Source organism: Mesoplodon densirostris, chromosome 17 (genome assembly GCF_025265405.1).
Source record: "Mesoplodon densirostris isolate mMesDen1 chromosome 17, mMesDen1 primary haplotype, whole genome shotgun sequence".
Lineage (NCBI taxonomy): Eukaryota > Metazoa > Chordata > Mammalia > Artiodactyla > Ziphiidae > Mesoplodon > Mesoplodon densirostris.
In genome coordinates this window covers 47,120,479-47,133,307 of record NC_082677.1, presented here as the reverse complement: position 1 = coordinate 47,133,307, position 12,829 = coordinate 47,120,479, and the positions used below count along the sequence as shown (strand labels likewise).

The 12,829-nt window shown below is 38.9% G+C and overlaps 1 protein-coding gene across 4 annotated transcripts in view; it reads left to right on the top strand.

The window, feature by feature from the left end:
* The window catches only part of KLF12 (KLF transcription factor 12), a 450,077-nt gene that overhangs the window by 372,053 nt on the left and 65,195 nt on the right, over positions 1–12,829 (top strand). For 3 of the 4 annotated variants that reach the window (XM_060080105.1, XM_060080107.1, XM_060080106.1), the window contains one exon: positions 5,389–5,451. In XM_060080105.1, coding sequence (XP_059936088.1) covers positions 5,389–5,451 — 63 coding nt within the window. Of the gene's footprint in view, positions 1–5,388; positions 5,452–8,303; positions 8,390–12,829 lie in introns of those variants that run through there. The other variant, XM_060080108.1, reaches the window with a different exon arrangement.

The following is a 12,829-nucleotide window of genomic DNA, read 5'->3' as shown; positions in this document are numbered from 1 at the left end:
TAGAGATTAATCTTTTCCTCCCCAAATGTAGTAAACTGAGTTGTTAAAGTGTGTATTTTGTCAAATGATTGGATCAATTTATGGATGAAAGTATGGGCTACTCATTTTATTACATAACAGAAGAAAGTGGATTTAAGAATAGGAAATATGTATATATAATAATTTCTTATGATCGTGTAATGAAAATCTCTAATCTTACTAGATGAATAAGTTGTTACAATAAATATTTTATTGGTCTTTGAAATAATAATTTACTCTGATTTTTCTCACTTAAACATCAGACATGTGTGGTCCCAAACTGGATTGGTTTGGGTTCTAGAAAAAATGGGAAGTGAGGAGGTAGATTGATTTTACCATCAAAAACTTACATGTGTTATACATTATGTGTTTAAATGGTAACACAAATAATGCGGAATTTTCATAAAGAGTTCAAGGGAGAACAAAGTATATGACTGTGACTCTATTTCTGGTGAGTCCCCAAGGCTTAATATTTAGCCCGGTGCCAATTTTAGGCCAGGAAAACCAGTACATTCACTTTGCATCTATTTATACTATAGAATGGTCGGTTGGGCTTAAATAAATGCTAAGTCTCGTTAAGGCCCCTGGTGCTAATTCACTTTATTGCATCCTCTGGGGTAGTGGGGGGAGGGAATATACATGAGTTTATAAGTATTGGATGATAATCTGCAGGAAGACAGGTCAGACATACCTGTGTCCAAGTTCTGAGTTTGCTTTTTTCCGTGCAACTCTGGCAACTTATCTAACTCTTCTAAACCTATTTTTCTCAAAGGTAAAATGTGGATGCTAATGATACGTGGAGAAAATAAGGTAATGTGGCTAAAGAACTAAGCATGGTGTCTGGCACCTAGTAAAGGCTTAGTAATGGGAATGACTTTATTCATAACTATGATCCCTGACTTGTTCTTGAATGGGATACAGCTGAAATACTATCCAATTTAGTAAACAGGAGATAGGTCTTCTAATAAAGAAGACAAAATGAGGTGCCAGAGAGGAAGTCATACCTTAGAAACCACAGTATTTGGTTCATGTTACGCTATGGGTGTTTATTTCTCTTTGCTATTTCCTCGCCTTTAGTGAAGTCATATAAGCATAGTAGTCAAGACTGCAGGCTCTGTAGAGCACACTGATCTCAACCCCCTGGAATTCACTGGATATTCCAGTTCCATCTTCCCATCCTTTCCGATCCAATCGGCACTGCTCATGATAATAGCTAACATGTATTAACGGCTTCCTGGATACCGAGCACTGTTCTAAACACTTTAAAACTATGAACTCATGTAAATCTCACGGACCTGGGAGGTGGCCACTATCATTGCCTCCATTTGTGCAGAAATGAGAAAACAGCAGGGCAGACAGGTTAAGTAACTTGCCCTAAAATGACACTGTTGGTAAATGGTGGAGCCGGAATTCAATGCCAGGCAGCTACACAGTTTGTACTCTTTACCACTTCATCCTGATTCCACTGGGGGCTCTGAGATTGGATTTAAGTTGTCACAGCTTTTCTGCGGTGGGGATAGTAAAAAGGTAGGATGGGTGCCCTTCCCAGCAGTTCATCCGTGATCAATAATTTGCATTGGGGATCGAGATTTCACATCCCACCGCCGGCCACCAGCCATTCGGGTAGGTTCAGGAAAACATTGAAAAAAACCAGACCGGTCATATTCTCTTGATTAACTATAAATGTTAGTCATTAAAATACAAGATTTGAGGGTCGGGTCCTTTAGTGCTTATACCCAGAGAAGGAAGAATCATTTTTGTATGAAGGTATCTAAAAAGTTCTCACATGCTAAGCAAAAAAGCGAAATTAAGCCTTGTGTTGGGGAAAATTATAAACATGCTGTCTGCCTCAGATGAGTAAGTGTATATAAATAGAACAGTTGGTGTACATGGCCTTAATGTTATAGCTTCCTTTTTTCTGTGTAATGTAAATTACCAAATGCGAGCATTTCCATCTGACCTAAACTGTCAGTCTCAGAAGAGCACATTGTAGGATTGAATACATGTTACACAACAACCAAGATTACCCTTTTCTTCAGCCTGGTGATTTTTTTTTCCTTTCCGTATCCAGCGGTTAGTACTAAGGCCTGAAACCCTTACTTACAGAACAAAGTGGCTTAGCAGTAATCAAGCATGTGTGAGGCTAAGAGAAGAATAATGAACATTCCCTGCAAGCTTCCTGCCTAGATGCAGGTGCAGGAATCAGGAGGTCATGAATAATGCATGACATGCAGATTAGATGGTGGTTTCTCCTACTGGGGTTTTGACTTTGCTACCTGCCTAGCTGCTATATGTGGAAAGAAGGTAGACGAAGGCAAAAAGTGTCACAATTTAAAGACAGCTCACAGAAACACTGCATATTCTTTTGCAGAAATGAAATTGGGGAGCAGCTGAAATGCAAACCTTCACGGTCTACTTTATCAGATAAAGTAAGCTCCAGGTTATCAATTTACTCACTTTGGGAAGGGAAAAAACCTTTCTTGTTTTACCATTTCAAGAGACCTTATAATTATTTGGTCATACATACACAATCAGGAATTCTTTGAAGACTGTTGAACAATTACAGAAATTACCAACTTACAATATTTGATCTGTGGATCAATGAAGTTTTGCTAAAAGATAGTTACTTAGAGAATATTGTAATTACAGGTTAAACAGACCCATTTTTTCCCACTGATATATTCAGTGAGAAGCATCAAACTTCACCTGGTGGAATTATCATGATGACTAGAAATAGGGTTAAGGAGGAAGCAACATTAGGTAAACATGTAAAGGATGCAGAGTGAATTAAAGAACTGCGAATATGTGGGCTATTACTCCTTCACATCTTATTTAGGCTGTAGGATTCTGACATCCCAGGGGGTATGCAGGCAAGGTTCAAGAGGATTTCCTGCATTTTCCCTTAGGTCAGGGAACTTTAACTGGAGCGACAGTTTTTGGCTCACAATTCCATTTTGATGACTGTGTTTCAAACAGACAGACTGAAAGCAAAAAGAATGAGACTTGCTACCTTGTGTATAATTCTTACGCATTTTTATTGGGTGTTTGTTCTCTCTCTCTCTCCCCAAATTGGGGTACTGGAATTTGAGCTGGCTTTCATTTCTAGCTGAGTCTGTCATTTCCGATAGGCCCCCCTGTGGCCGGATGCCAAGACCAACAGGTGATCCTTGTAGCTGCAAAACAGCAGGAAGTGGGCCGAGCTTGAATGAGACAGTTCTCCAGAGGGGCTGTCTGGCCTCTCTCCATCTTTCTGCATCATCAACAACCCCTCCCCCATACGGAGCAGAAAATCTGTGCTGAGCAGCTCAGCTGCAGAATCCATTGAGAAGTGCTGTGAGGAAAAGAATGTTAATAAGGGATGTTGGAAGAAATAAGCCTTCTGAGTGCAAAGTGCAGCCTGGCTCTGGATTTATGGAAAGACTGCATTTGCCCCTTCTGAGGGGCTAGAGCTGCACCTCCCGTTTTGAAATGATTCTCACTCGCTGAACTACTATGGAGAACTGGGATTCTAATCAACCTTGGGGCTCTTGGTTCTAAGTGGATTTTTTACTTTTATTTTTTTTTTTGAGGTACGCGGGCCTCTCACTGCTGTGGCCTCTCCCGTTGCGGAGCACAGGCTCCGGACGCGCAGGCTCAGCGGCCATAGCTCACGGGCCCAGCCGCTCCGCGGCATGTGGGATCTTCCCGGACCGGGGCACGAACCCGTGTCCGCTGCATCGGCAGGCGGACTCTCAACCACTGCGCCACCAGGGAAGCCCTAAGTGGACTTTAAGACCAATTTAAAATCCCCATTTTGTTTCTTGTCTTGTAAATAGAATAATGTCGGAGACATAAAGGGTAAAGATAACACAAGCTTAACGACTGCCTAGATCTCACAAGTACCTAGTAAAGAAAGAGGTACTTTAGTAGGAAGCCGGAAGGTGTCCACAAGGACAGGAAGTAGAGCAAATTGTGCTGCCAGTAAGTGACCCACAAAGAGGTGGAGGTTCATGGAGTTTCAGCAGCTAGCTCCTGATTGGAAGATATTAGCAGTTCCTAGAAATTTCAGCTATTTCCAGTGGATGACTTCAACCCCGGAAGCTTGGAAAACAATATACTCTTTACTATCTTTTCCCCATAATTTAGCTAAAGGTTTGAAATGACTTTGTTTTCTTTAAAGCCCGGCTGGAGAGTATCACATCTAGCAGACCTTCCTCCTAGAAATAACTATTCACCTTTCCTTTCTCCTCCAGTCCCACAGATTCTGTGCCTGGACATTTGGATGAAGTTTTTGTAGGGGAGGAAAACAATTTTTTTTTCCTCTACCCTCTTCTGTTTAGGGTCTGGGGGCCTGCAAATTAAACTGACAAAAGATAGATTAGCAAGAGGAAAAAAAATCGAAAGTTTATTTACACATAAAACATGCATGCATACATGCATGCAGGAATACTCAGTGGTGAGTAACTCAAAAGAGTGGTTAAAATTTGAAGCTTATATACCATTCTAACAAAGGGTAATAAATTGTAGAGAAGTGCCTTGTCAAAAGAAAAGGGGGTCTGGGTGTTTGGGGCGGGCTAAATTTTAGGAAGGTGACTAGGCAGTGTATGGGGGAAACTAATGGTACATAAGGGTTGTTTATGCCAGCTCATCTCAATACCATTTTTGGTGATAAGAGTTGTACATTGTACTCTACTTCCTGGTATGGGGGGAGGGGAGGAGGGAACGCCTCTAAAAATGAAAATTTCCTTTACAAAAGGGAAATGTATGCCCTGTTTTTAGGTATATAAAGGGAAGGTAGAGAGTTCCTCCTCCTGTTTGTGTTTGTGGTTGCCTTCAAATGAAAATAATCCTTATGCCTCAGTAGCGTATTTTGGGGTGGCGTATACTGATCCCCTTCGTTATCTTGCTTTTCAGGGCTTTAAATCTGGAAGTTGACTGAGGGAGTGTATACTTAGACTGTCTCTTCGTGTCCTCCTTATGGAAACAGGTAGCAGAAAGGGCTCACTGAGGGCCAGCACCAGACCTTACATTACCTTTATGCACTCCTAAACCTGGCAAGGATTAGATAGGCAGCAGTAACTTTTTGTTGGACTGAATGAATGAATCAACTTACTAAAACTGGTCCTGCCTTTGGGGGGGTCTTCACAGTGAACATTGTGACAAGCACTTTGTATGTTAAAAGTGGTGCAGAAGGAAAGAGAGAGACTGACTGCTGGTCTGTAGGCATAGGAATTTAACTGCATCCATTTACTAAGAGGTGCTCAAGTTCTGGGGCATTTTATATTAAGCAAATCTAAAAGAGATCATTTATAAGCCAGATCACTTTTTATTTGTTCATTTATAATCAGGAAAATGCTTTTTCAATGACTGGATTACTCTCATCTCCTACAGGGTACATCCGTCCCCAGTATCAAGGGTCCGGGGAAATCGAATGAATAATCAGAAGTTTGCTTGGTGAGTATACAGTCTATGTGATGAGAATTTATAAGTCTCATGGGAATTTTTAATAGGACTGTGTTAAAAGAGAATTATTCCTGCTTTCTCTGTAGAGAATACATTTCTACTGACTGAACTACATTATTTCCCTTTCCTTTGGAAAATTCTAAACAAACACGAATAGAGTTCCTTTCCAGCCAAATCGTCTTCACTCACCAAAAACTGAGTGCAACATTTTTTTCCTAACAGATATGGCGTATTTCCAAGGATTATCAACTGTTACATTTTTAAAGAATGTTTCCTGTTTTTAGAAGACACTTTTTTAGTAAGATTTAGATAACAACTCGGAGTTTTCTCAGGTACCAGCTTCTACTTCTCATGAAGATTTTCATAGTAAATTAATCTATTAAATTAATTCTGGTGATTACTGTTTAGATGCCCTTTTTATGACCTTAACCTTAAATATCAAGGGATTTGTTTTTTAATTTGGGGAATACAAAGATCTTCTTTCACTGACTACTTCTTTGTTTTTTTTTTTTTACCATCATTATTGGAGTATAATTGCTTTACAATGGTGTGTTAGTTTCTGCTTTATAACAAAGTGAATCAGCTATACATATACATGTATCCCCATATCTCCTCCCTCTTGCATCTCCCTCCCACCCTCCGTATCCCACCCCTGTAGGTGGACTGACTAGTTCTTGAACAAAAATAGAGATGGAACTTGTCAGATATGACCTGAAGAGTTATTTCAACCACAGAACATTGATTATTGATTCCTTAAAGAGGGAATTTAAAGTGTTTCACAAATGTTTCGTATGAAACAAACGAACAAAAATCAATGTAGATTTAAAATCTATATTTGTTTGCGTTACTCCATTCTCTAAAATTAACCTTTCCACACGTAGTGTATCTTCAAAAAAAAGAAGGAAGGAGCAAAGGAAGGGAGGGAGAGAAGTAGGGAAAAGAAAAAAGAAAAAGAAAGAACTGATCTATGTACTGTCTTACTTCAAAGGTGAATGGACATTCACAGGTCTCCATTCTTTTACTTCATTGAATTGCGCTTAGAATGGGATTTTGATTAAAAACTATGGCATTTTTTTTTTTTTTAGGTATGGGAAGATGATTACCAAAGATTGAGCTTCCAAATTAATTTCACTCCTAAATTAGGATTATTTTTAGACACAAAATAATGATTCTTTGAATTTGAATAGTGCCTAATCAGCTTGCCTCCCTTCCCCCATTAAATCTAATTAACCCTCACAGTAGCTTGGTGATGTTAAATATTATGCTTTTCTTTTTCACAGAGTGGGAAATGGAGTACAGAGGAAACAGCCATTTGCTTACACACTCCCTAAAAGCTGGGGCATCCCTCATGGTTTCTCACAGTCACTAAAGCATACCGTTCCCTGTCAAACCTGGAAAGCTGAGAGGATAATAATGCTGATTGCCATTACATAAAAGGAAAGGGAGAAATCAGGCCCTTTTTTGACTGCATGGAACTGATATTCCTTCTTAGTCCAAAGCATATTGTGCTAAAGAAACTTTATTACAAATAGAGAATATGAGCTGTGCAAGTGAGTGACATAAGCTAATGGGTAGAGTACCACGTTGTCAGGTATGAAATCCAGTTTCTACACCTTATTTCTCAGTGGCTATATGTGGAACACCGAGTACATAACACATTTTCTTTCTTTCACTTTTCCTTTCTGGAGTGTTAGAATAACAGTAACTTGTTCCTACATAATTCATAGCACAGTATGTGGTTAGTAAGTTTAAACCACTTTTATCTCCAGAGAAATAATCCGTGAAAAACAAAAGGGATCTTTACTACTAGGCTTGAGAAAATTCAACATTTATTTATTCAGCAACATTTATTTACACTCTCAGGCACTAGATTACAAAGATAAATAAAATATGCTTTCTGTCTTTACGGGGCTCACTGTCTTGTAGGAGAGGGGTGTGTGTGATGACTCATATATAATATACAATATTACATCATACAAATAATATATAATAAAATGTGGATAATGCTCTAAGAGATACATTCATAGTATAGTGTTCAGAGGAGAATGTTATCAGCTCTGTTTAAGACTAGTTTGGGAGTGAGCAGTTGGGGAGGGGAAAAGTATAGGGGAAGGAAGAGGATTGTCAGAAAACCCATCCCCAAGAAGAAGGTTTTTGAGTAAAGACCCAGAATTAATAGGAAAAGCAGAGGGTTGACACAGCGCTTCCTTTATTGATTGAAACACATATACAAAGACCTGGAGACATTTCTAAATTATTTGGTCATGTGTTTAGTTAAAAATCCTATTGCATATGCTACCTTTAATTTTTTCTTACGTAGATACTATGAGGCTGGTGTATGGAAATAAATCACCCAGCTAGGAAGAAGCCCAGTGAATCACCCAGCATCTACATCTACTTAAGTGATAAACTCTTGCTATTTCTTTGTGAAATATTGACTCTGAAAATCTAGAACTTTTAAATACTCATGCTAGCCATGGATATGAAAGTGATAGTTGCTCTCCGCAAAATAGAAGTTTGGGATAGTTTATAGAATTAGATGGCAAATTCAGCACTAACTTGGTTCCGGCTTGAGTTAGATCTGCAGACATTATATGTGAGTGATGCTGGGTGATTCTGTGTAGCCAGAAAGTGGTGCAATCAGTTAAAAAATATTGTTCATCACATACAGCCTTAAACCTCAGTAAAAGATGAAAAAGCTTGAACTTGTAAGTTATGCCTAGGAAATGCATGACAGTTGGTTGTAAATGTCAACAGCTGTGGTTGAACTATCAACCCACTGTTTATTATTGAGTAAAGATGGCTTAAAATTGTAAGTAGTGTTTTTCTTTGCACAATGTCAGTACAAGAGGCAGCATCCATCCACTGGCCTCATTCCTGTGGCAGCATTTCCTTTGGAGCTGAAGAAAGGTGTGGAAAAGAATATCTGTTCAAGACAAACAAACCTGCTGGAATGGAAAGAAAATGTGGTTCAAAAAATATACCTAACCAGAAAGGAGCTGAAAGCACCAGACTGTAAAAGGGTCCAATGACGGATGTTAGGATAGAGCCAGGTCTGTTATAACTATCTGCTAACTTTTAGGTTTAAGAAAGGGCAGTAAGAACTCTTGCAAGATCTATTAGCACCCCTGTAGAGAAAACGAGATCACTGGACAACTCATTTAATATTCAGTTAATCAGAGGTAGCGATCCAGACCAGACATAAACTCTATCAGAATGGCTCTCCCCTGGCTCCCCTCCCGCTCTAGTAATATTTATTGATTTGAGGATTGATGAAGCCTTTGAGGTTCAGCACATGAACTTCATTCTCAATGTCACGTGTCACAGCTCTCCTCTTTCACACCTTCCTTTGTCCAATGTGAACCTTTTCAAGAGCATTTGGTATTTTTTCTTACATATGATAATGACAGGAAAAAAATATTTTGCTCCATGGGGCGGGGGGTGGGGGGCAAATGGGGCAAGTCTTATTAGAGAGTTGAATGTACAGATAGGCTTTTCTTCTTCACAGATCTTTTTGCTTGAAGCTCTTGTATTCTGATACCAAACCCACAGAGCATGGCTGTTTCCAAGTCGTCTTTCAGCTCTTTTATTCCTAAAGCTATTCTAGAAATCTGGAACCTGTGTTTGGTGTGTAGGTTGAACCAGGACAGGGATGGGCTTGGTGGGGAATATCTCTGAACTGAACATCGAAGTTGATTTAAGGCTCCAAGCTTGCCAGGATCAGTGGGAGGATTCCAAAAACATACAAGTAGTATATGCTCATTTATAGCTTTTTGTTCATTCTTCTCTTTATTTCTCCTTCCAGCCTGCTCCAGTCCCAAAGTTTTCAAAGACTCGGGTGTATGTGGTTGTTTGATGATGGTGTAGTCATGGTTGTACTATGCACCCAAAGCATCCATGTAGGGCTATTATGTGACAGAGGTATGTGTCACATAATAGACACTGTGGACTATTTATACGATAATGGAGAAAATCAGGCATTGTGAGTAGGAATTGCCATTAGTAAAATAGGATTAATTTTCTCTAACCAACCAGATGCTGCCACCGCCAGTCTCAGTCATGATTCCTTTCTTACCAACATGCCTGAGATGTTACGTAGCTGTCTACAAAAGAAGCTCCAGTTTTAATAGCGTATCCATGCAAATTATGACACATTCTGGGTGTGAATCACATTTCACATTTGGAAGTGAAAATATTCTGTGTCACCAATTTTGGGGAGGGCAGGAAGAGCCTTTGCACACTTTGATGTTTTATTGTTTGATATGCTGTGCTACAATGAACTTAAATATTTATACACATATAGTTGCAAATGTTAGACATGACTTCATCGAGACTTTTTGAAGGGTATAACCAGTATGGATTTTTGTCATAAAAATAAGGACTTTCCTTCTTGCTTAAACTTTTTGCCTTAAAAGAGGAAGGTGCTCAAGTTGTTGATATTGGAAACCTTTCAGAAAGCTGAGGTAGAACTAACCCATGTTCTACATGTCCAAATGCAGTAGTTTTCAGCTGTGCGGCTGAAAAGAAACCGTAAGCATTATCAGGTTCAGTTCAACCTCTCACTTTTACAAACGTAGAAATGGAGGTCCAAAGACAGAAATGTGTTCCATGTCGGATGTGGGCATAAAACCAGTACACTGCACTCCTGTCCAGTCAGCTTTCTGCTACGTGGCAGTTAGTTACCTGTGGGCAGAGCAAGAGAAATGCTAAAGATTAAATCAGATGGATGTTTAATTCATTACAAGCTAAGCAGAAGGCTTTTGTCTGGGAAATTCCCATGAGATTGATGTGACGGGGGAGAGAAAGAAGGAGGAGAGAGAGGCCTGATAAAGACATTGCTTTCCATTCCAATATGTAGCAGTTGCTCCCTGCCAAAATGTTTACTCATCATCCTGCAGATCCTTGCATGCTCATTATTTATAGATAATATTGACTATGTTATTTTAATTACCAGAACATTTCACTGCTTCTTGGGTTTTTTTTTATTCTTTTTTTTTTTTTTTTGTGGTACGCGGGCCTCTCACTGCTGTGGCCTCTCCCGTTGCGGAGCACAGGCTCTGGACACGCAGGCTCAGCGGCCATGGCTCACGGGCCCAGCCGCTCCATGGCATGTGGGATCTTCCCGGACCGGGGCACGAACCCGTGTCCCCTGTATCGGCAGGCGGACTCTCAACCACTGCGCCACCAGGGAAGCCCCTGCTTCTGACTTACGGGGCATAAATTATGATACTGTGTCTGAACTTTAATATATGAAAATTCTAGTTCCCAGAGTGCCTGCCTGGCCTTCATTTTTTTTTCTTTCTTTTTAAATCCATACGTGTTGGCAAATAAGTAACAGCAGGTTGCCTTTAGATTTAGTTTGGAAGCATGGTCTCTCCAGTGTTTGATAACAGATTCAGAAAATGGGCCGTGGTTTATATAATCATAGACCGGTTTGCGAGTTCTGTGTATCCTGAATTACAATGAAAAGTACTTCCACAGTGTTGCCACATTTAAAATCCCTCCAAATCCGTATCTTTTCTTATGTTATAATCCAGTGCCAGCTAGTAAATTCGTTACTTCCACCACCTCCTCAAATGTAGCTTGGTGACAGTTATGTATCCTTTAAACTTGTAAGCTGTCTTTCAGATTGCCCTTCTTAACGACCTTTGGTCTAATTTTCTTCAATTCTCTATTACCCAGAATTTCAGCAAAACAGTCGATAAAAGTGTTTCACATTCCTGTAATATCAGCTGATTTTTGTGTCTAGTATTACTTCAATCACAATAAAGATGATTTGGGAAAAAAGTTAAAGTAAGTTATTTTCTATAATTATTTTCTAATTATGGGAGAATTAAGGCTATAAGATCATGCTGAGCTAAAAGGTCACCACTTCTGAGACAGTTTTCTATTAGAAGTTCATTAGTAATTTGTTTTTACCAACCCACTGCTCAGGATCATATTAGTGTCTTATTGGGCGTGTCAATATATTCCTTGTTCTTTGTGGCATCGTCTCAGCACTGTAGCTAGGTGTGGTACTATTGTGTATTAAAACATCTCTGTTGTATTAACTAATTTTAGCATGACCAAGAAATATTAGTTCAGTATTCAAAAGGACTTGTTTGGAAAAATCTAAAAATACACGGAGACTTAGCAACATACTTCTATGTAATACAGGGGTCAAAGAAGAAATTTCAAGAGAAATTTAAAAATACTTTTAACTACAGTAGACCCCTGAACAAGCAGGGGTTAGGGGCACTGACCCTGTGTAGTTGAAAGTCTGTGTATAACTTTACAGTCAGCCCTCCATATCCATGCTTCCCCATACACAGGTTCAACCAACCTCTGATCGTGTAGTACTGTAGTACATACTTAATGAAAAAACTCTGCATATACGTGGACCCACACAGTTCAAACCCGTGTTGTTTAAGGGTTAGCTGTAAATGAAAATGAAAACACAACTTATCAAACTTTGTAGGTTGCATCAAAAAGCAGTGCTTAGGAGGAAATTTATTGCACTGAAAGCATATGTTAGAAAAGAAGAATAATCTAAAGTCAGTAATCTTTTTTATTTTATTTATTTTTTTATACAGCAGGTTCTTATTAGTCATCCATTTTATACATATTAGTGTATACATGTCAATCCCAATCTCCCAATTCATCACAGCACCACCACCCCCGCCACTTTCCCCCCTTGGTGTCCATATGTTTGTTCTCTACGTCTGTGTCTCTATAGAATCAATCATCTTTAAGTTTTTACCTTAGGACACCAGAAAAAGAAGAGCAAATTAAATCCAAAGTAAGCAGCAGAAAAGAAAAAAAAAAATGACTTGTTTGTAATTCTGGGATTTGTAGCATATTTTTTTCATATAATTGTTGTTTCTTAGCTTGGTTTTATATAGCTTAAGGGTATTTAAAATCCACACAATCAGGAATCATGATTTTACTGGGAAAGCTACTTAAACTACAGCTTTTTATAGTTTTAAAGTGTGCAGTGTGCATTATCCTCCGTCACAATCCCCTCCCTGTTAAACTTGCTCAGATGTAGACCTTTAAAATAATGGTTGTGTTGTAATGAAACAGGCAGAATAAGGGGATTTAGGGAGTCATTAATGAATAATGCAAGGAAAAAAACTGTCCCAATATGAAAAAAAATGATGTACCAGTAGCACCAGTACAAGTTCTGTTATAATTAATGTATGAAATTAACACAATGAAAGATCTTATTTTATATATCTCTAGAGGAGCCTCAGTCTTTCTTAGCCTTTTACAGTATTTTTCAGTGGATATTTTTGGGCTAAAAAATTAGCTAACCAAAGCTGACTTCTAAATATATATATTTGAAAGAATAATGACTTAATATTGGGACCAAATCAAAAATCCTAATGTG